Raw genomic sequence first — 25,089 nt, forward strand, 5'->3', positions numbered from 1 at the left:
CATACCATGTTGTCACTGTCCAATTTTGTCCTATAAGTCGTGATGGCGCCCAACGTTACCGCTAGGCAAGCCAACAGTGAACTAACTGCGTGATTATTTCTTTTAACTGTTTAGAAATAGCTGATTCTTAATTATTGAGTAAATAAGATGTGAAACTTTAATAAAATGAGAGATAAACCAAATTTTAAGAGCAAATGAAGTGAAGTAAATAACCAAAAATCATCAATAGTCTACTAGGATGATCCCCAAGACCAGGTGTTACATGTGTATGGGCTACTCGTAGAATATACAAAAATACTACACTACTGTCTGAAGTGAAATAGACAGGAAATAAAAGCAAAAGAAAGACTTTAGGTTCTGCAGAATGGGCTCGGGAGCCAGCTTACCGCAATGTCTCGTGGAATCAAGGATGCGCACCGGGATGATAGCCAGATGCGCCTGCCTCAGATCCTACACGATCAGTGCAGAAGTGTAGCGTGAGTACATAAACAACATGTACCCAGTAAGTATCCAGTCTAACCTCGAAGAAGTAGTGACGAGAGATCGACTTCGACACTTACTATGGGCTAATAATAAAATACTAAAATTTATAATTAAGCATGGGCTACATAAATGAAGCTAAAAACCCAATAACAAGATATAGTGGACAATCCTTTCACTAATAGTAAATCCCAGTTCAATTTCCATCCTTTAACAATTCAACCACTCATGCCAATGAAATAATATCAAATATAATTGGGCTCCAAGTATTATTACGCACGAATTATGCCGAGGTCATACGACCCGATCCAATATATATATATATATATATATATATATATATATATATATATATATATATATATATATTGTGCACTGTCGAGGGTCGAACGACACAACTCATAGATTCATCTATTCTACTACCGAGGCGTTCGGCCCGCACCACAAGAAGAGAAATACTTTATAAACAACCAATTCAAAGATTATTAAGAGGCTAATATTCAGATAAGCGTAAATTCTTATTAATGTCCAAGTAACCCGTCCAAAACTCAAGTAATTGCAATTCGACCTTTTACAATTCCTTTATCAAGTTCTAATATGACTTAAGCACTTAAATTAATAAGTAGGGCACAAACATTGCAAGAATAACATGATTTGGATCCTAAACTACCCAGACATAAGCAATATTAGTAGCTACGCACGGACTCTCGTCACCTCGTACGTACATAGCCCCCACAAATAGAAGCACATATTAATTCAATTCACCTATGGGGTTAATTCCCTCTTACAAAGTTAAAAAAGAGACTTACCTTATCTCAAAGCCCACTTTCCGGACTACAACTATGCTTTAAATCTTCAACTCGGTGCCAAACGACTCGAAACTAGCCAAATATTATATAAAATAATCAATACATGTTCAAAAGTTCATATTATAACTATTAGAGTGATCCAATTGAAGAATTCCTAAAATTCACCCCCAAGCCCACGTAACTAGATTTCGGAAATTTTCGAAGGGAGTTGTTACCCATAACCTCACGAACTCAAATATATATTTTTCACTAAATTCCATAACCATTTTCGTGGTTAAATCTCACTTTTATCAAAAACCTAGGTTTTTTATCTAAACCCATGATTTCCCAAAATTTTCATGTTAAATTAACCCATAATCTATGTATTTAACTCACATTGTGTAGAAATTACTTACCTCAAAGTGTTAGGTGAAAACCCCATCTCTAAGAGCATCCAAAAAAATCCCAAGGATTGAAATAAATGAGCTCAAAATGCCTAAGTCCCGCCTTAAATGAGGTTATGCCTTCTGCGATTTTCGCACCTGCGGAGGGTTGGCCGCTTCTGCGGCTCCACATCAGCGGAAAAGTCATCGCATATGAGGCCCTTGACCAGTGGCATACTTCCCCTTCTGTGGACCTCTGGCCAGCTTCTGCGGGTCCGCTCCTGCGACACACACGCCGCTCCTGCGATTTCTTCTATCGCACCTGCGAGTTCGCAGGTGCGCACACCCACCTGCATCTGTGGTTCCTGGGCTTCTTATGCGGCTTCTTGCTCACTTCTGCGAGTTCACACCTGCGGCTAGCCCTCCGCAGGTGCGGTTACACCAGAACCTGGTGCTTCAGCTGCTGCCCCTAAGTCCAAACTTGGTCCGTGCCTAGTCCGATTGACACTCGGGGCCCCGCCCAAATATACCAACAAGTTTGAAATCATAAAACGAACTCGCTCGAACCCTTGGAACACATAAAAAATTTCAAAACGAAGAATCACACCTCAAACCAAATTGAATCAACTTAGGAACTTTAAGTTCTTCAACTTACTCCGAGCGTGCCGAAACATACTTAAACTATTCAGAATAACACCAAATTTTGCGTGCTAGTCTTAAATCACGATACAGAACTATTTTTGGTCTCATAATTCCAAACGGACCTCGATAACACCAAAACCTACTTTAAACCAAATTTAAAGAACTTTAAAACCTTCAAATAGTCGATTTTCACTATTAAGCGTTGAAACGCTCCCGGGTCGTCCAATACCCGATTTGAACATACGCCCAAGTCCAAAATCATTATACGAACTTATTGGAACCGTCAAATTTTGATTCCGAGGTCGTTTACTCAAAACGTTGGCCGAAATCAAACTTAGCCTTTTAAAGCCAAACTAAGGAACCAAGTGTTCCGATTTCAACCCGAACCCTTCCAAATCCCGTAATAACCATCCCCGTAAGTCATATAACAGTAAAAGCACACACGGGAAGTCATATGAAAAAACGACCGGCCGGGTCATTACATTCTCCACCTTTTAACCAAACGTTCGTCCTCGAACGGGTCTAGAATCATACCTGAAGTGCTGAATAAGTCTGGATATCTGCTCTGTATGTCCTCCTCGGCCTCTCGAGTCGCCTCCTCGACTGGTTGGCCCCTCCACTGAACTTTTATCGAAATTTTTTTCTTGGACCTCAACTGGCAAATCTGGGAGGATGGGAGAAGTATTATTAGAGTGTTATGTAATAAAAGAATATTTATCAAAGTGAAAAATAAGTTCTACAAAAACAATTATAAAATCAACATTGTTGTGAATGTGAATGTTGGGTCCTAAAAGGCCAACATATCCCCTAGATGAACATTGCATAATGCATATATATACGTAAGAATATGAGGTTACAAGATCACCAGACAAGATTAACAATGATCACATTCGGTTGAAGGTACAAGTAACACAATAGAGAATAAAATAATATACGACAACTTGAGATGTTTTGTTCATATATTCATCTACGTCCTCCAATACACCACTCCAAAGGGACGAGCCGAGGCAGACTTGATCTTATGCGGGCGGGTTGAAACTGTTTTTTTAAAATCTAATGCGGGGTGGTTGCGATTAGGGGTGACAAATGGTTAAAAGAACACGGTTAACTATTCATATTATCCACTAAAATGGGTTTAATAATGAACTTTTTGAAAATGGGTCAAATATGGATAAGAACCATATTATCCATTTAGAAAATGAATAACCAATAAGTAACAAATGGATAACTAATGAGTTTAACTTTTATATTTGTAAAGCCTCAAATTGGGGGTTCCTTAAGTTTGGGAGACTAGGAATTCTTCCAAAAGTGTCATATTCAAGAAATTATGTATAATACGGTTACCCATATTATCCGTTGGTTAACCCATTTTTTATCCATATTAAATATGGGTCGGGTCAGATAATTTATTCGTTTTTCATTACCCGTTTTCGACCCAAACCATATCCAACCCGACCCGCCCGATTGCCGTTCCTAGTTGCAACTTTCGGCGGGTTTCCTCTAGACTGTAGTATACAAAGCAACCATTCCTCTTCGATTTTTCTGCTTTTCTTTTTCGCTACAACTTGCAAAGCATTTTCTTGTTTAATTTTGCTTCTTTATTTTTAAACATTTTAAAGTAAAGATTTCTTTATATCATTAACCCATGATTACACTATTTAAATTTTTTTCGGTCATAATGTGCTATGTAGTAGTCAAAGTTATAATAGTGCACTATGTCATAGATTTATCTTATTAAAAAGAAATAAAGATACCAAAAGACTTGAACTTAGGGGTGTACATAAGTCTGGTTGGTTCGGGTTTTTCAATTACCAAACTGAATCAATTGTTTCAAATTTTTAAATCTATAAACCAAATCAAACCAACAAAAATTGGGGTTTTTCAATTTCGATTTTTCTCGGTTTTTAGATTTTCTCGGATTATTCGGGGGGTTTTCCGATAAAATCTTTATAGCATAAAATATATAACTTGTGCTCTAATATTTCTTAGGTCCTAGTGGGATAAAACTATATAAGATATTATCCAATAAAATAATAAATAATATGAGATGAGTCATGATATTATACTAAGATACTCAATAAGTCGCATAAAATAAATATTGCTAATTAATAAGCCATAATAAAAATAAACATAATTAAAAAATACTTAGTCATGCTAAAATAAGTACGACTCAATTACCAAACCGAATCAATTATTTCGGATTTTTAAATCTATAAACCAAATCAAAGCAACAAAAATTAGGTTTTTCAATTTCGATTTTTCTCGGTTTTTAGATTTTCTCTGATTATTCGGGGGGTTTTCCGATAAAATCTTTATAGCATAAAATATATAACTTGTACTCTAATATTTCTTAGATCCTAGTAGGATAAAACTATATAAGATATTATCCAATAAAATAATAAAATAATATGAGATGAGTCATGATATTATACTAAGATACTCAATAAGTCGCATAAAATAAATATTGCTAATTAATAAGCCATAATGAAAATAAACATAATTAAAAAATACTTAGTTATGCTAAAATAAGTACGACTCAATTACCAAACCGAATCAATTGTTTCGGATTTTTAAATCTATAAACCAAATCAAACCAACAAAAATTGGGTTTTTCAATTTCGATTTTTCTTGGTTTTTAGATTTTCTCGGATTATTCGGGGGGTTTTCCGATAAAATTTTTATAGCATAAAATATATAACTTGTGCTCTAATATTTCTTATGTCCTAGTAGGATAAAACTATATAAGATATTATCTAATAAAATAATAAAATAATATGAGATGAGTCATGATATTATACTAAGATATTCAATAAGTCGCATAAAATAAATATTGCTAATTAATAAGCCATAATGAAAATAAACATAATTAAAAAGTACTTAGTCATGCTAAAATAAGTACGACTAATAAGTACTAAGTATTAATTACATAAATAAATAGTAATAAAAATAAGTTATGCATTTTCACTGTTTAAACCAATGCAAAAAAAAAAAAATTAATAATATTGTCATTTCTAGTATTGAATTGATTTTTTTTATTAGCATTAGTATTTATTTGATTTTGCTTTTTATTTGAGTTACTAACTTTTATGGGCTATAAAACATATTTGACCAGTCAAAAAATCTAAGTCCAAGCTTAAATAATACATTAAAAGAGATAACTATAAAAAAGTTTAAAAAATATTTATAAATTATATTACAATAATTATTTTTATGTAAAATAATTTTAAAACTTGTATACATGTAATGTCGGATTGGATTGGTTTCGGTTTGATTTTGTTTAGTTAAAACTAAACCAAACCAATTATAGTCAGTTTTTTTTTTTCTAACACCAAATCAAATCAAGCCAAACCATAGTCGGATTTCTTTTAATTTCGGTTTGACTTGAATTTTCGATTTGGTACGATTTGTCGATTTTCTTTGTATACCCCTACTTTAACCCGTAAAGCATCTTGATTCCAAGAGAATCGAAGATCTTTATAATGAGAAAACAATAGTAGTATATCTTAGTTGTAAAAGGTGATGGCATTCAAAAATATGAGCTAGCATTATATGACACAAATTTATAATTTGCCAGCACAAGTTTTTGTTTGGTTTCCTTCACATTTTTTTTTTTTTCATTGAAAGTAAAAAAAGAAGGTGAATAACCATGTTGACTGTTGTATCATAAGAGAAGAAAAATCACCTTCAAATAAATAAAGAGTTGAGTTCTATCATATGAGGGATTTAAGAATCTAGAGGGAAAGAAACGATTTTATTTTGCTTTGAGGGGCGGGTTGATGCGGGCGGGTTGAAAACAGAAAATGTTGCTAGGCGTGGCAAGGTAGGGCGGGGCGGTTGAAGACTTTGTGGGTTAAGGCTAAACCCACCCCACCCCGTTGTCATCTCTAATGTCTGTACAATGAAAAGTAACATCTCTATCCGCAAGTTACTACTCAATTCCTGTTAGTTCAATTTCAAACGAGATAGCAAATTGGCTTTTATGAACCAGAAATATATAAATAGGTCTCAAAGTCTCATCTCAAAAAGCCAAAAAAGAATAAAAGAGCAAATGAAATACTCTTACATAGAGTGGAAAATCAAGATACCCAAACATAGCTCATTAAAATGACATACCAACATACATAACTAATAAATAATTTTAAAGTGCAAAGAGAGAGGCCAGTCAATATCGATAATCATCATCAAAAATCATGTAGTTATTCCTCCTGCCTCTTGCATCTCTATCAGCCTGCTAAATCAACACCATCAACAATAAATTCAATTCAAGATGCATGTAAAAGCAACTATATATACTACACAAAAATCCCTATTCTATTATGAATTTAAGACCATATATATTTGGATGATTGGAAGACAAAGAAGGGGGAGGGGCGCATGTAGCTTTTTGCGACAAGCTACCATAGACACATTCACTTTATTCATCTCGAATTATATATGCAATAAATTCTTTTATATGTATACTCGGGGCCGGCTATAGGATAAAGCCTCTAAAGCATTTGCTTGAGGCCCCCAAATTTGGGGGGCCCCATTTTTTTTTTAATATCAAAATAAGTTTATAGGCTGTTTTAGAAAAATAATGAGTAGTTTTTACCTTGAAAATTAGATTTTTTTTATAAAAGAAAAGAATAGATGTGTAACTAATTGAAGTAAGCGTAATACTTTTTATAAATGTGAATTTCTTTCAAATCTTTTTTTGTATGAACAAAAAATCTAACAAGTGAAATTATTATATTCCACTTTTTACCCATTTTTTCATCAGAAAATATGTAGTACTAAATCATATTTTTACACTATTCATTTTCTTTCAAGCATTTTGTGTTATTGAAGGAGCAAAAAGATTTCTTGAAATCAAGTCAATCATTTTTCTTGAATTAAATTCTATTATTATAACTTTCAAGTGTTATTATCATCTCATTTTATTCTTACTTCATAGTTATATAGCGTCTTTTATTCATTTATTAGAATTTAAATATGCCACAAAAAATATGAATCAAGTTGTTCAAAACTAAAATAAAAGAGTTAAAAACTATTACTACCTCCGTTTCAATTTATGTGAACCTATTTTCTTTTTAGTCCGTGCCAAAAAGAATGACTTCTTTCCCTATTGAAAACAATTTACCTTTATGCAATGATTTATAGGCACACAAAATATATGTGCCTCATTTTAAACCACAAATTCAAAAGTCTTCTATCTTTTCTTAAACTCCGTGCCCGGTCAAATGGGTTCACATAAATTGAAACGGAGGGAGTATAATATTGTCCAAAATATTTTTAGGAGAGATCGATTATAAAAAGTTATTAATAATTTTGTATATCAAAATATTAGAAAAATAGAATATATATATATATATATATATATACACACACACGTATGTGTGTGATTTTTTTAAAAAATAAATAAAGTTTAGGACCTCTTATCAACATTGGCTTTAGGCCACAAATAGTGTTAAGCGTATATACTAAGTATGTATCCATTATCTAATAAGTAAAGTAGTACTTCACACCCACCGAGTTAAAATTCTAAATTCATCTTCATGAAAAACGATATTATAGTCAAAAACTTTGCAATTGAGCCAACCTAAAGATTTATAGTACATCTTTTGAAGAAAAAAAAAGTCAAGAAAATACCAATATTATTTTTTTTGGTCTTTCACCCCGTGTTCGATATCAACATTGGGCCCCGAATAAATCCGGATTTGCGCCACCTTGGGGGTGAAGTGATCCATAACAAACCCATGGCTCGAATTCTGGTTAAGGATAATGGAGTACTTAACACTCCATCACAATCCTCGTTGGTAAGGAAACACCAATATTAATAGATATGATTGAATGATCGAAGTAGACTTTTCTTAAATATTAATTAAGAATATGTAGATCTAGAAGATCAGAGATTAAAGGACAAAATGCAATATTGATATAATTAAATTTACCTTGGCTAAAATCCTTTCAAAGGCTTGTGGTCCGTGTTCTTCAATATATTTCTCAGCAGCAGTTAAGACATCATCTGGCTTACTAAAAATGTCCTTTTTCAGAGGAACATACCAGATTTTGACTTGTGGATTTCTATAAAAAGGTCTTATGAAATTCTCATAAACATAGGAAGCTCCATTGAAGTAAGGTAGAACCAGCCAACATATTGCAGCTAGCTTAGCATATGACCATATTGGAAACCTGAATTAAGAAAAAGTCAGCTACAATACTTGTGTCTTGAGGTGCTATTATTGCAATGCTACTAATGTTTACAAAAGGAAATTCTAGTCAATGAAGCCGTAGAAACAACTTCTTACAGAGAAATAAGATAAAATTGCGTATACCAAGCTGCAGTTGCCTATAACAGCGTGCCTGCTAGTCCCGTGAATCTTTATTTTTTCTCTTGATTTTTTTAAAAAAGTGTCGTGAAAATTTTATTTGGATACAAAGTAGTAACAGTGATACTGAATTACTACTAAATTTGAAAGTATTGATGACTACCTATATATTGTGTGTGCTTTACATTATTGTTCGACTCCAAAATAAAAAAGAAGAATATTTGTTAAAACCAAATCAAGGGTTTTTTTTTTCCGGAATCGTACTGAACTTGAATTCACAGTTTTAGATCTCTGCACTTGGAATCATTTTTGTTTCACCTTTTCCAAACTAAAGTATTTAGGTCAAAGTTGTTTTCCTTCTTTTTTTTTTTTTTTTGCTTAATTCATTTTATTTCATGTTCTTTTAGATATAAAGAAGGGCAAGGTACTATGATACATGAACAAGGCAGTTTGATCTGAGGAGCAGAAAATGTATCAGTTTATTTAGCTAGCTATCTTAAAAAGATTTAATTTATATACATGTAGACAGTGTAAAAAAAACTACTAATGTATCTCAACGTTTTCTAGATTATAAATCTAACTTTTTATGAACAATTGCCTATGATTATTTTTTTAAATAATCTGATAGTGTATACTCATTATATAGAAGTTAAACTCATCTTAAGAACATAATACACACTCAACTCATTTCAACAATATTCTTAGTAAATTTCTTTTCCTAAAATCAGAAGTATTTTAAGGTATATATATAGAGAGAGCCCAGGAAGTCCTCTCGCGGAAGCTGCTCTCTCTCTCTCTATATATATATATGCCTGAAACTGCAGAAGTAAATTGAAAAGTGAAGCTTACCACTCAATGGCCTTAGAAAAGGTAAGCTCAAAGAGAGTAATCAAAGAATAAAGAACCCAATAAGTTAGCCATTGCCGATCATCTGCTCGAGACTTTGTCTCTATTGCCTTAATTGAAGCATACCTGCCAAATTTATTCCCAATTATTCAACAAAAATCAGCCAAAAAACAAAATTAATGTCAACTAACAGAAAATAAAAGAACAGACTATGCCATTAACTTTACTAAGGGCAGACCAAAGCATTTAGCATTCATGTAGGGTTCGGAAAAGGCACGTATCCTAAAATTATGATATAAAAAGCTACCCCATTAACTTTATTATATAGAGAAGAAGAGATTTGTAAATTAACTTACAGAGGGTAAACAAGAGAGACTAGAGGCCTGGAGGAACAAAAAATAAATAATGTCAAAAATCTTGAATATATTTTGCTTGCAATTACCAAACAAAATTACTTGGCAAGAAATTAAATACATGTTATTATTACAATACATATACATGAAGAGAGAATGCTTACAAAGCAAGAACATCAATATTCTTGGCTATTACAGCAAGAACATTGTTGTCTGAACCCATGTTTGATAGTCTCAAGTCTCAACTAAGAAACTGTATTAGAAAGAGGTCAGAGAATGAAGCGAAAAACACAAGGGAAAACCTCTTGATAATGTAAATGCATGGACTTTATACGGAAAGGAGTCAAAAAGGTTAGTGGAAAAAAGAGTGATTTAAGGAAAGTACGAAAAAAAGTGATTGAAAACAGTGAGTAAATTTTTCTAAGAAGCATCTTATGCTTCACGAATATTGAGGCACCGAAATATGGCAACTTCATCGATGCGTGTGGGGATTCGTACTCATTTTTTAAAGTAAGTTAAATATTTTGGCCATTTTAACGAAAGTTTATAATAAAGTCGCTCTTAAAAATAATAGCAGACAAATGATAAAAGAAAATAGATCTTTAGTTTAACTCAATCCCAAAAACTAACTCATGAGTTGATAATCGACCAAGGCAAGACAAATGGCCTCCCAACCCCACCAATGTGAGATTCAATACCTCCCCTCTGCAAATTGGAGCTTGGACAACAAAAATGGGAGTCCAACATCGATAACAATAAATCGGGATGGGCCCGACTCTGATGCCATGATAAATGCTAAAATTTGCACCTTCACTCAGCAGATTTAGAGGAGTTCTATGCTTCTCCAATGCCAACAGGGGCAGAGCTACAGTAGTGGGTGAGGGTTCGGGCGAACCCAGTGACTTTTTCCGAAACACTGTATTTGTATTGAAAGATTTACTAAATCTATATAAATATATACTGTCGAACCCAGTAACAAAAGGGGTCTTAGTTCAATGGTAATGGATGTGGGTTCGCTAGGAAAGATGGGGGTTCGATTCCCTTTAAAAGCAGTGTTTTATTTTAAAATTTAGAACCCATACACACATCAAATCCTAGCTCCGCCTATGAATGCCGGAAGCTTGTAGAGCATAGAAAAAACAGATATTTTGTGAAATGATTCTCATATCATTCTTAGTCGGTTACACTGTATTTATATTGTACAAAGCACTAACTAACTATTAACTTTTGAGCTGGCACACTTACAAGGACCTTATTGTCAAAGTATTTCCACAAATCTAAAAACTGATCTTCAACTTAAGTATAGAATCTAATATCTCAAAAATAACAGTCGTAACAATGTATTAGTGATTAAGCATAGTGAGGACCGAATTACACACATCAATAGTCTCATAAAAATCCGTCAAATTTTAATCAATTTATTATAATCTAAATCTTGGTTTCTAGTATTTAACTTCATATTTTTAGTAATCTAGAAGTCAAGTAAGACATAGAACAAGAAAATCGCGTAATTCTACAAGGCACAATTAATCATATATTTACCCCGAGCATGATTGTGATGACCCAAAATGTCATCTTTAAATTTAATAATTAATTATATATTCTAAGACATTGAAAAGTACTATTTATTATTCTCGACTTGCGTGTGCAGTCCATAAAATATTTCAGAAAGTTTTTATGTGAAAAATGGATTAAAATGTGAATTAGAGCTTTAAAACTCAACTGAATTGACTTTGGTCAACATTTTGAGGAAATAGACTCGGATCAGTATTTTGACAGTTCCGATAGGTCCGTATCATGATTTGGGACTTGGGCGTATGCCCGGAATCAAATTCCGAGTTCCCTAGCGTGAGATATGGAATTTTGATGAAAAATTAAAAGTTTAAGTTCAAATAGTGACTAGATATCTAATTATGTGCAAACGACCCCCGTAATAGAATTTTGATGATTCCAACAGCTCTGTATGTTGATTTTGGATTTAGGAACATGATCAGAATTTTATTTGGAAGTCCGTAGTGAAATTAGGCTTGAAATGGCTAAAATAGGAATTTAAGTTTGGAAGTTTGACCGGGGAGCTGACTTTTTGATATCGGGGTCGAAATCCAGTTCTGAAAATTTTCACAACTCAGTTATGTCATTTATGACTTGTGTGCAAAATTTTAGGTCAATCAGACTTGATTTGATAGATTTCAGTGTCGATCCGGAGTTGGATTTGAGTGAAAGTGGTATGGTTGGACTCGTAATTGAATGGGTTATCGGATTTTATAAGTTTCGCCGGATTCTGATACATGGTCCCCACGGGCAATTTTTGAGCTAATTTTGGTTTTTATTGAAAAATATAATATATTTTCTTATGAAATTGATTCTTATAATTTTTGTTGACTGTATCGAATTAATTATGACTAGATACGAGTCGATCAGAGTCGGAAAATCGAGGAAAAAATATAATACTTGGTTAAACTGGAGCAAGTCGAGGTAAGTGACTTGTCTAACCTTGTGTGGGGGATATTTTCCCTAGGATTGGTATTGATGTGATTATTGAAATGTGTTGAAAGTCATGTACACGAGGTGACGAGTGTGTACACGGGCTAAATGTGAAAGATTATATTTTTAAATTGTGTAGATCACTGTTGCGCATTTATTAAATTATTTTATCTTATTATATTCTTCATCATTGATCTGAAATATATACCTTAAATTTGTTTGACCTTTTCGTGCTAATTGTTTTACCTACTTAGTTGAAACTTGATTTCTTTTATTCTGTGCATTATTTGAAGGTTGATTTTTTTTAAATTAAATATTATTAATATGAAGTATTTGACAATTTTAAATTTGATATTGAAGCAATATATTAAAGAATTTGAAATATTATTTTCCTAAATTATTTATTCCTGAATATTTTTGTAAGATTTTCGTACTCATTGTGATGGAGTCGTGAGCTCTTTATTGTGGAAAAATATTGTTGATGATTTATTTTGGCATGAGCCGTGAGCTCTTTATTGTGGAAAACTATTGTTGTTGAATTATTTTTGGCAAGTTAAATTATTTGAGCACTTGAGGTGCAAATTGTGATATATTGTGATATTGATACGCATGCGGTGGTATAAAGTCTGGGTATTGAAACGCATGCGGTGAGATAAGGGTGGCTTGATACGTGTGGCTAGTAGGGGGGAACTACTAGAAGTCAAGCGGTGTGATAAGGATGGCTAAAATGCGGGATGCTATTTCGGGAAAAATATTTTCTTTCAAATAAATTGTGAAGGCTCCCGCGGTGAGATAAGGAATGAGATATTGTGAATTTATTTATGATTTGGGACTACGAGGCGATACCTCGGGAGTGACCTTGTTGATATTGATTTATGGTTGTAGTTGCCTTTGATTATATATTGTAATTTTCTTGAAGTTGAAAGAAAATTTTGTTTTGTCTCCACGAGATATTAATTGCCATTATTTGGTGTAGTTAAATGTGACATACTACTTGATTTATTTTCATTGTCATTTTATCTTATTATATTGTTTAAACATTTTACCATGTCATTATTTATTATCCTGTAAGGCCTGACCTGACCTCGTCACTACTCTACCAAGGTTAGGCTTGGCACTTACTGGGTACCGCTGTGGTGTACTCATACTACGCTTCTGTACATCTTTTTGTGTAGATCCAGGTATATCTTATCAGACCAGGCATCAGTAAACTAACTGTACGAGGAGACTTCGAGGTATATCTGCCAGCATCCGCAAATTCCGGAGTTCCCTTCTATCATTATTATGTTGCTTCCTTATTTTTCTTTAGACCTTGATATATAGAGACATTGAGGATAAAATTCTTAGAAGATTGTGACTTATTTCTATCGGATTTTGGGAGTTGAAATTGTTTGAATTGTAGTTTATTTATTTCAGATATTTATTATTATTTCGCATTGACAGGCTTACCTAGTGTTAGAGACTAGGTGCCATCACGACATATTACAGAGGGAATTTGGGGTCGTGACAAGTTTGTATCAGGGCTCTAGGTTCATAGGTGTCATGAGTCACAAACATGTTTAGTAGAGTCTTGCGGATCGGTACGAAGACGTCTGTACTTATCTTCGAGATGCTATGGAACTGTTAGGAAATATTCACTTCTTTGATTCCTTATCGTGCGGAATTGATTTAGCTTGAAACATATATCTTATATTCCTTTGTATCCACTCATGTATGACATTGCGCACTCGGTATCAGTTGTGCGTCGACGGTTCGTAATGCCGCAGATGGACTACGAGGGAGCTAGAGATGCTCAAACATTGCCTCAGTGTGTGGTTCCGACTGAAGATGCATGCATATTGAGAGATCACCTAGTGAATCATGTGGGGGTGCAACGGACGTTGGCGTCTGGTTGATTTGTACGAACTGTGAAGGTTATTATTGTGGATCATCAGACGTTGTGACCTATGAGTTCGCGCCGAGTAGGAGGGAGTCCACTATCAATAGGTGGATTGCGGTGTCATGTGTTATATCAGTTTTGGCCTAAAATGTATATATGTGGTACTGTAAGGTACCCTAAAATTTACACATGTTTAAGGCCTGATATTTTGTAGAGGATAAGTTTGGGACTTGCGGTATAGAAACAACTCTAAATTACAGAAGGTCTACTCAGTGTGGATGTTACAGTTGCAGATTTTGGGGTGCTTCAGAGGAAGTACATTTGTTGACGAGATTCTGGACTATGTGGTTCGTGCCAAGATTTGTCTGTATGGAGCTCTACTTTTGTGATCGTTGTATATAAATAGCGGTAAGGGTTACCCCAAAGAAGAATCGAAGAGTATGTTAAGAAATGGGTCAGCTCAACAGTGTTGAGTCAGCATAACAACAGAAGAAATTGGCCTTGGGAGAGATAATTCTCCACCGGTGTTCGCGGCAAGCTTATTAAGAGGGCAAACCAGCCAATGCAACACCGCCCACTTGGCTTAGTTCTCAGAAATGCTTTTAAAAGAGTTTGTTTCCCAGACTCTCCATAATACGTGGCGCATAGGGTTTGAACGGTTACGTCAGGTCACCATGACTATGTCATAATATGCCATCAGGTTCAATAAGTTAGCCCGTCATATTCCTACTTTGCTTCCTACAATCAGAGAGCGAGTCCACAGACTCATTAAAGGACCCAATTATAATCGTAAAATTTTATGCGACTCGGGAGCTATAGGCTGATACTTCATTTCTGTTAGTGGTAGAAATTGCCAAGATATTAGAACGTGTTCGGGGTGAGGAAAAAGGAAACTAAGGAGAACAAGACGACTCGTGGTTCTGGGGGATTCAGTGAATTCTACTCTGCAAGTATAAGTCATTATGGCGGGGGCTCAGGCAGTCGGCCAGCCCAGTCTGCACATCGAATTACTTGGGGTTCTCCAGTAAGTTCTTTTAATGCACCATCGACATGAGTTTCCTACAATGGTTATTCTAGTTATCTGGCACAGACTCAATATGAGCAGCCTAACCCGCAAAGGAGTTGGTATGAATACGGTGATACTAGGCACATCATGAAAAAATTATCCCAAACTTGGGAGAGACATATTTCATCAAAGCATTCAGGCTATGTGTCCCATTGCAATTACTACACCACCCACACGACCAGTTAGGGGTGGAGGATAGGCGGGTAGAAGGCGTCCTAGAGGTGGAGACCCAGCCGTTGATATATTTGTTTTATGGTATGGCGGAGGTCGCGACATCAGATGGTGTCATTACAAGTACTACCTCGATTTAATATAAAGGAATAATTTCCTTAACTTGATTCGGTTCTCAGTATCGAAACGAATCCTCCTATGGTGCTCCATTTATGAGTGAGCTTCGTAATTCTATAATCTACTTATGTATTTACTCCCGTTGGGAGATTCTATGGAGATAACTACGCCTATCATTTTGTGTTGGTCACTAATAAAAGCTGCGAGGCTAAATGTGGCTTTCTGTTACTCATTTCAGTAAGTTTTGATGTAAATTCTGAATAATTAATTATAAATTGTGAATTATATGCCCTACCGGTGTGTAGTTCATTATGTGTTGTGATTTGGTGTAACCGAAACTATTTAAAAGGAGAAAATGGAAATTTTCGGTTGGCACAAAGTGGATTTTACTTGTGATTCTGAACTGAGGACGAGATCCTCATATTTTTATATAAATTGATATGTTTAAACCGGGCTACGAGCTGCGGTGGAAGTTATATAAGGACGAGATTCGCGTGAGGAAAATTCTTGTGTTTAAATTCTCCCTTGTCAAATTAAATTTGTACTATAGTAAAATAGGGAGTCATGCCTGTTAGGCTTATTTGAAAATTCTTATATAAAATTCTTTGTGCATAGTTGTCAAATTCATGTTGTAATTATTAATTTTTGACCTACGAGGTAGGTGCCCGCCCAGGTGGCATTAGATGTGACTCGTTAATTCGGGTAAATAATTATGAGATCTTCATGCCTTGCATCTCGTTATCAGTATTGTGAAGGTTTGCAATGAGATTTTTGTTAACATGAGGTTAATTGACGAATCTGTAATTGATTATGAACAACTATTAAGACTAGATTGACCCAAGAGGGTGCCCCATTTACAGGGTCAGACGAGTGTGAGTTGAGCTTTTATAAGCTCAAAATCACTTTGACTACGGCACCAGTATTGGTATTACTTACATGTTCAGGGTCTTATACTGTGTATTGTGACGCGTCACGTATTGGTCTCAGTGCGGTGTTGATGCAAGATGGTAGGGAGATTGCTTACGCGTCCAGACTATTAAAAGTACATGGGAAGAATTATCATGTACACAACCTTGGGTTAGCAGTTATTGTTTATTCCTTAAAGATTTGGAAGTATTATTTGTACAGTGTCCATTGCGAGGTCTACACCGATCATCGAAGTCTACAACATCTGTTTAAACAGAAGGATCTTAATTTGCGACAACGAAGATGGTTGGAGTTGCTTAAGGATTATGATATCACCATTCTCTATCATCCTGGGAAGGCCAATGTAGTGGACGATGCCTTGAGTCGTAAGGCGGAGAGTTTGGGCAGCTTAACATATTTACCGGTAGCAGAGAGACCTTTAGCCTTGGATGTTCAGGCCTTGGCCAACCAATTTGTTAGACTGGATGTTTCCGAGCCGAGCCGAGTTTTGGCTTGTGTGGGTTCTCAGTCTTCTCTTTATGATCGTACCAAGGAGCATTGATATGATGATCTCCATTTGCTTTTCCTTAAGGATACAATTCAGCACGGTGATGCCAAGGAAGTCACTATTGGAGATGACGGTGTATTACGGATACGGGGCAGGCTATGTGTACCCAATGTAGATGGATTGCACGAGTTGATTCTCTATGAGGGTCACAGTTCGTGGTACTCCATTCATCCGGGTGCTGCAAAGATGAATCAGGACTTGAGACATCACTATTGGTAGAGGCGGATGAAGAAAGACATAGTGTAGTATGTAGCTTGGTGTCTAAATTGTCAACAGGTGAAATATGAGCATCATTGACCGGGTGGATTGCTTCAGAAGTTAGAGATTTCAAAATGGAAATGGGAGAGGATCACTATGGATTTCGTTGTTGGACTACCACAGACTCAGAGAAAGTTCGATGCATCTTGGGTGATTGTGGATAGATTGACCAAGTCAGCTCATTTCATTCCTGTGGTTACTACTTACTCTTCGGAGCAGCTGGCTCAGGTCTATATTCACAAGATTGTCAAACTCTATGGCGTACCGGTATCTATCATCTCTGACCGGGGTACGTATTTTACATCACGGTTCTGGAGGGAAGTACAACATGAGTTGGGTACTCGGGTAGAGTTGAGTACAACATTTCACCCTCAGACGGACGGGCAGTCCGAACACACTATTCAGATACTGGAGGATATGCTTCGTGCGTGTGTTGCGGAGTTTGCTTACAACAACAGTTATCGGTCGAGCATTCAGATGGCTCCGTATGAAGCCTTGTATGGTAGGCAGTGCCGGTCTCCAGTGGGTTGGTTCGAACCAGGGGAGGCTAGACTATTGGGTACAGACTTGGTTCAAGATGCCTTGGAAAAGGTTAAGTTGATTCAGGATCGGCTTCGTACAGCCCAATCTAGACAGAAGAGTTATGCGGATCGAAAGGTTCATGATATTGCATTCATGGTTGGTGAGCGGGTATTTCTTCTGGTTTCGCCTATGAAGGGTTTGATAAGGTTCGGGAAGAAGGGCAAGTTGAGCCCTAGGTATATTAGGCCTTTTGAGATTCTTGAGAGAGTTGGAGAGGTGGCTTATAAACTTGTACTATCACCTAGTCTCTCTGCAGTTCATCCGGTATTCCATGTTTCTATGCTTCGGAAATATCATGGCGATCCATCTCATGTGTTAGACTTCAGTTCGGTTTAGTTGGACAAGGATATACCTTATGTTGAGGAACCAATGGCTATTTTAGAGAGGCAGGTTCGAAAGCTGAGGTCAAAGAACATTGCTTCCGTGAAGGTTCAGTGGAGGGGTCATCCGGTCGAAGAGGCGACTTGGGATACCGAGCATGATATGCGCAACTGTTATCCACACTTATTCACCAGCTCAGGTACTTTTTCTAACTCCGTTCGAGGACGAACGTTTGTTTTATAGGTGGAGAATGTGATGACCCAAAATATTATCTTTAAATTTAATAATTAATTCTATGTTATAAGACCTCGAAAAGCACTATTTATCATTTCTCGACTTGCGTGCACATTCCGTAAAATTTTCCAGAAAGTTTTTATGTGAAAAATGGATTAAAGTGTGAATTAGAGCTTTAAAACTCAACTGAGTTAACTTTGGTCAACATTTTGAGCTAACAGACTCGGATCAGTATTTTGACAGTTTCGCTAGGTCCGTATCGTGATTTGGGACTTGGGCGTATGCCTAGAATCAAATTCCGAGATCCCTAGCCCGAGATATGGAATTTTGATAAAATATTAAAAGTTTAAGTTCAAATAGTGACCGGATATCTAATTATGTGCAAACGACCCCCGAAATAGAATTTTGATGATTCCAACAACTCTGTATGGTGATTTTGGACTTAGGAGTATGATCGGAATTTTATTTGAAAGTCCGTAGTGAAATTAGGCTTGAAATGGCTAAAATAGGAATTTAAGTTTGGAAGTTTGACTGGGGAGTTGACTTTTTGATATCGGGGTCGGAATCCAGTTCTAAAAATTTTCACAATTCCGTTATGTCATTTATGACTTGTGTGCAAAATTTGAGGTCAATCGGACTTGATTTGATAGGTTTCGACATTGAATGTAGAAGTTGGAAATTCTTAAGTTTCATTAAGCTTGAATTGGGGTGTGATTGATGATTTTAGCGTTGTTTGATTTGATTTAAGGTTTCAAATAAGTTCGCATGATATTTTAGGATTTGTTGGTGTATTGAGTTGAGGTCAGGAGGGCCTCGGGTGAGTTTCGGATAGTTAACGGATCAAAAGTGGGACTTAGCTGCTGCAAAAGCTGCTGCAATATTTCTGCTGGAAATGCTGTCAAAATCGGGCTCCCTGACAAATCGGGCTCCGTGACAACCGGGCTCCCGGACAAATCGAGCTCCCTGACAAATCGGGTTCCCTGGCAAATCGGGCTCCGTGACAGATTTGTAAGTTTTAAAACAGGGGACTTCGTCCTATTTGCCATTTTTTACGAATTGGAGCTTGAGGAGAGGCGATTTTGATATATTTTCAAGGAAATACATGGGGGTAAGTGATGCTAACTCAGATTTGGTCAATATAAACGAATATATCATTGTTTTCACCATTTAATTAGTGTTTTGAGATAGAAATTTGGAAATTTTTTAGAAATCTCATAGAAACGATTTTTTGAGATTTCAGTATCGATCCAGAGTCGGATTTGAGTGAAACTGGTATGGTTGGACTCGTAATTGAATGAGTTATCGGATTTTATAAGTTTTGCCGGATTCTGAGACGTGGGCCCCATGGGCAATTTTTGAGCAAATTTTGGTTTTTATTGAAAAATGTAATATTTTCTTATCAAATTGATTCCAATAATTTTTGTTGACTGTATCGAATTAATTATGACTAGATACGAGTCGATCGGAGTCGGAAAATCGAGGAAAAAGCATAATACTTGGTTAAATTAGAGCAAGTCGAGGTAAGTGACTTATCTAACCTTGTGTGGGGGATATTTCCCCTAGGATTGGTATTGATGTGATTATTGAAATGTGTTAAAAGTCGTATACACGAGGTGACGAGTGTGTACACGGCCTAAATGTGAAAGATTATATTTTTAAATTGTGTAGATCACTGTTGCATATTTATTAAATTATTTTATCTTGTTATATTCTTCATCATTGATCTGAAATATATACCTTAAATTTGTTTGACCTTTTCATGCTAATTGTTTTACATGTTTAGTTGAAACTTAGTTTCTTTTATTCTGTGCATTATTTGAAGGTTGATTTTCTTTAAATTAAATATTTTTAATATGAAGTATTTGACAATTGTAAACTTGATACTGAAACAACGTATTAAAGATTTTAAAATATTACTTTCCTAAATTATTTATTCCTGAATATTTTTGTAATATTTTCGTACTCATTGTGATGGAGCCGTGAGCTCTTTATTGTAGAAAAATATTATTTATGATTTATTTTGGCAAGTTAAATTATTTGAGCACTTGAGGTGTAAATTGTGATATATTGTGATATTGATACAAATGCGGTGGTATAAGGTTTGGGTATTGAAACGCATGCGGTGAAATAAGGGTGGCTTGATATGCGTGGCTAGTAGAGAGAACTACTAGAAGTCATGCGGTGTGATAAGGATGGCTAAAACGCGAGATGCTATTTCGGAAAAAATATTTTCTTTCAAATAAATTGTGAAGTCTCCCGCGGTGAGATAAGAAAATGAGATATTGTGAATTTATTTATGATTTGGGACTACGAGGCAGTATCTCGGGAGTTCCCTTGTTGATATTGATTTATGGCCGCATTTGCCTTTGATTATATGTTGTGATTTTCTTGAAGTTGAAAGGAAATTTTATTTTGTTTCCAAGAGATATTAATTGCCATTATTTGGTTTAGTTAAATGTGACATACTAATTGATTTATTTCTATTGTCATTAGTTAAATTTAATAAGTAATTATGTGTTCTAAGACCTCGAAAAATATCATTTATCATTCCTCGACTTGCGTGTACAGTCCGTAAAATTTTCCGAAAAGTTTTCATGTGAAAAAATGAATTTAAATGTGAAATAGAGCTTTAAAATTCAAGTGAGTTGACTTTAGTAAACATTTTTAGCAAAATGACCCGAATCAGTGTTTTGACAGTTCCGGTAGCTCCGTATCGTGATTTGGGACTTGGGCGTATGCCCGAAATTTAATTTGGAGGTCCCTAGCTTAAGTTATGACCATTTAACAGAACTAGCAATTTAAAGGCTAAATATTCCAAGTTTGACCACGGAGTTGACTTTTTGATATCGGAGCCGGAATTCGATTCTGGAAATTTGAACAGCTCCGGTATGTCATTTATGACTTGTGTACCAAATTTGAAGTCATTCCGAATTCATTTAATATGTTTTGGCACGAGATTTGCAAATTGAAAGTTTAAAACTCAAAGTTCGAATCGGGGTGTGAATTGTAAATCGAGTGTTGTTTGACGTGATTTTAGACCCCGAGTCAGTCCATATTATGTTATGGGACTTGCTGGTATATTCGGACTGGGTCCCGAGTACCCCGAGTGTGATTCGAATCGAAATCGGAACAAGAATTGGACTTAAGCAAAATCTGAAATTTTGGGTTCTGGTGTAATCGCACCTGCGGAATTTTGACCGCATGTGCGAGCTCGCAGAAGCGAGCCTCCCATCGCAAATGTGGTCTTCACAGGTGCGGCCCTTTTGCGCAGGTGCGACAGGGGTGTCCGCAGATGCAGAACTTCACTGGCAGCCTGGCATCGCAAATGCGAGCTTTGTATCACAAATGCGAAACTTTTGTCCGCAGATGCGAAAATGACTGGACAGAACCCATAAATTCGGAAGTCGCCATTTTTATTCATTTTTGAGTTTTAAGTCTCGGATTTGGGAAATTTCAAGGGTGATTTTCGCGACTTTAAATTGGGTAAGTGTTCTTTAACTAAAAGTGATTATATTTCACAAATCCATATCTATATTCATCATTTATCTCGGATTTAGATGGAAGAAATTGGAATTTTTGTAAGACTTTCCAAAAATGAAAAATTAAGATTTGAGGCTCCATTTGATATCGGAATTGGACAAATTTTGTATGGTTGAACTCGTATCGGAACGGGTGTTCGAATTTCGGAAATTTTTTCGGGATTTGAGACGTGGGTCCTACTGCCGAATATTTTAATGAATTTCGGATTTTTATCCGGAAAATTTATAAATTCATATGGAATTAATTCTTATGATTCATATTGAATATATCGAATTGTTTGTGAATAGATTTGAAGCTTTCGGAGGCAAATTTAAAAGGAAAAGTTGTGGTTGAGTAATTGATTGAAATTTGCAAAGCGAGGTAAGTGTCGTGGTTAACCTTGACTTGAGGGAATAGAACCCTTAAATTATTTGTTATGTGAATTGCATATGAACAACGTATAGGCGAGGTGACGAGTGTCTATACGTCGTCAAATTAATTGTTTGCGTGCTTACTTGAAAAATCATAAATTAATTATTATAATAATTGTTTCTCTCCTATTCTTTGCCAAATATTAATTCTTGAATTCCTGCATTAATTGTTAAATGCTATTTGAATTATGTATTTTAATTCTTATTTAACATTTAGCATATTAAATATTAAATTGCCTATTTTCTCCCTGATTTCCATAATAATTTGCTATTTGACATTGTTTGTTTCATAATTAAATCATAATTATTGTATGCTTGCTGTCTTATAATTTTATATCAATTATTGCAATTATTTGGGAAATTTCTTCTATAAGAATTGGTAAATGAATATGTTGGAGGAGCGGGTTGCACATCGCAACAGAATTGATTATAATGAATATATTGGAGGATCGGGTTGCACGCCGCAACTGACTTATTAAAAGTCCATATTGGAGGATCGGGTTACACGTCGCAATAGACTTATTAAAAGTCCATATTGGAGGATCGGGTTGCACGCCGCAACAGACTTATTTAAAATGAATATATTGGAGGAGCGGGTTGCACTTCGCAACAGAACCGAATGTGAATATATTGTGAGAGCGGGTTGCACGCTGTAACAGAACTGAATGTGAATATATTGTGAGAGCAGGTTGCACGCTGCAACAGAATTGATGGAAATGATAATTGATTATGACTGCTGCGTTGGCTTCAATTATAATAAATGAGTTACCTGATTTAATTCTATTATTTGTGGTTGTTATTAATATTGCGTACAGGTTAATGTAAGTGAACCGCCTTAGCCTCGTCACTACTTCGTCGAGGTTAGGCTCAGCACTTACCAGTACATGAGGTCGGTTGTACTGATACTACACTCTTCACTTCTTGTGCAGATTTTGGAGTTGGTCCCAGCGGCGTACCGTAGACTTGCTCGGATTTCAGCTATTCAGAGGAGACTTGAGGTATAACTGCACGACGTTCGCAATTCTGAAGTCCCCGTCTACTTTACTTTAACTGTGTGTTTATTTTCAGAGAGCTTTATTTTATTCAGACCTTTATTTGTATTTATTCTAGAAGCTCGTGCACTTGTGACACCAATTCTGGGATGGTATTTAGACACAGTTGTTTTGATGGATTAATTCACTATATTTCAAACATTGCTTCCGCATTTGTTTCCTTGTTAGTAATAAATTTAAAATTATTTTAAAAATGGTTAATATTATTCTAACGTTGGCTTGCCTAGCAAGTGAAATCTTAGGCGCCATCACGGTCCAAAGGTGAGAATTTCGGGTCGTGACAGTTATTCTCCAGTAGGGCCTGACCTGACCTCGTCACTACTCTACCGAGATTAGGCTTGGCACTTACTGGGTACCGCTGTGGTGTACTCATACTACGCTTCTGCACATCTTTTTGTATAGATCCAGGTACATCTTATCAGATCAAGCATTAGTAAACTAACTATACGAGGAGATTTTGAGGTATATCTGCCAGCGTTCGCAGACTCCGGAGTATCCTTCTATTATTATTATGTTGCTTCCTTATTTTTCTTTAGACCTTGATATATAGAGACATTGAGGATAAAATTCTTAGAAGCTTGTGACTTATTTCTACCGGGTTTTGGGAGTTGAAATTGTTTGAACTGTAGTTTATTTATTTCAGATATTTATTATTCTTCCGCATTGATAGGCTTACCTAGTCTTAGAGACTAGGTGCCATCACGACATCCTACAGAGGGAATTTGGGATCGTGAAAATGATTAACCCTGGCATATGCATATACACTCGTCACCTCATATATGCATCACCCCCATGTAGCAAACAACGACAATTAGTAGGAAAAATTTCTCCAACAAAGTTAGGCAAGATACTTACCTCAAACAAGCCAAGTCAATATACTAGAAGCGCCATCCCCCTCAAATCATCCTCTGAACGGCTCGAAACTAGCCAAAAGCAACTCAAAATCATCAAATAATGCCATCGGAAGCAAACCCAATCGATAAAGGTTGAATCTTTACATATTTACTCAAAGTCAACCAAAAAGTCAAACCTGGTCTCGCACCTCGGAACCCGACGAAACTCATAAAATCTGACAACTCATTTAATTATGAGTCTAACCATACTAATTTCACTCAATTCCGACTCTGAATCGATGTTCAAAACTTAAAAATTCACTTTAGGAAAGTTGAGACAAAAACCATCAATTTCTCTTTTGAAATCATAACCAAATGCCAAAAATGAAGATGGAATCACGAAATATAATCAAAATCGCAATTCATGTGGTGAAAATTACCTAAAGAATCGCCCAAATCCGAGCTCCATAGCTCAAATTATGATAAAATGTTTGAAACCTCCAACTAGAGTACTTTATAATACTACTCCAGCAATACTCTTCGGGAACGCGGTAACAACCTCGCATTCGCGAAGCACATCTTCACAGCCCCTGAATAACCCTTCGCGTTCGCATCCTAGTCCCCGCGAATGCGATGCACAGACCAGGCCACCCTCCGCGAACACGTAAGCTCTATCACGAACGCGAATCACAAATCTCCTCCGGCCAAATTCCTTAATATGCGAACGCGATGTCTCCTTCACGAACACGTTGAACAAACACCTCTACTGACAAAAATACCCATTGTGAACGCGTCCCCTCTCCTGCGATCGCAAAGCACAACTGAAACACCAGAAAACAAGAAATCTAATGCAACTTCGAAATGGTCC

At 35.8% G+C, this 25,089-nt stretch overlaps 1 protein-coding gene across 2 annotated transcripts; it reads right to left on the reverse strand.

Moving 5' to 3' along the window:
* Positions 1–6,256: 6,256 nt before the first annotated feature.
* On the reverse strand, positions 6,257–10,119 carry LOC104094481 (HVA22-like protein c). 2 transcript variants are annotated; one of them, XM_009600422.3, is made up of 5 exons: positions 9,965–10,119; positions 9,804–9,830; positions 9,451–9,573; positions 8,224–8,464; positions 6,257–6,524 (listed from the first exon to the last, which is right to left on the reverse strand). In XM_009600422.3, exons 1-5 carry the CDS (start codon positions 10,021–10,023, stop codon positions 6,456–6,458), a joined length of 519 nt encoding a protein of 172 aa, XP_009598717.1. In that variant the 5' UTR covers positions 10,024–10,119; the 3' UTR covers positions 6,257–6,455. The 2 variants fall into 2 exon arrangements, with proteins under 2 accessions (XP_009598717.1, XP_009598718.1); XM_009600423.4 differs by having other exon boundaries at positions 6,257–6,521; positions 9,965–10,118.
* Between the last annotated feature and the right edge of the window lie 14,970 nt (positions 10,120–25,089).

The sequence above is a fragment of the Nicotiana tomentosiformis genome, chromosome 10 (genome assembly GCF_000390325.3).
Source record: "Nicotiana tomentosiformis chromosome 10, ASM39032v3, whole genome shotgun sequence".
Classification (NCBI taxonomy): Eukaryota; Viridiplantae; Streptophyta; class Magnoliopsida; order Solanales; family Solanaceae; genus Nicotiana; species Nicotiana tomentosiformis.

Bases quoted from the DNA above. Each gene is read 5' to 3' on its own strand.
- LOC104094481 (XM_009600422.3), bottom strand. From the start codon at position 10,023: ATGGGTTCAGACAACAATGTTCTTGCTGTAATAGCCAAGAATATTGAT. The intron at 9,574-9,803 runs GTAAGTTAATTT...TAAATTTGGCAG, and splicing joins GTCTCTCTTGTTTACCCTCT to GTATGCTTCAATTAAGGCAA. The intron at 8,465-9,450 runs GTAAGCTTCACT...TTCTTAATTCAG, and splicing joins TTTTCTAAGGCCATTGAGTG to GTTTCCAATATGGTCATATG.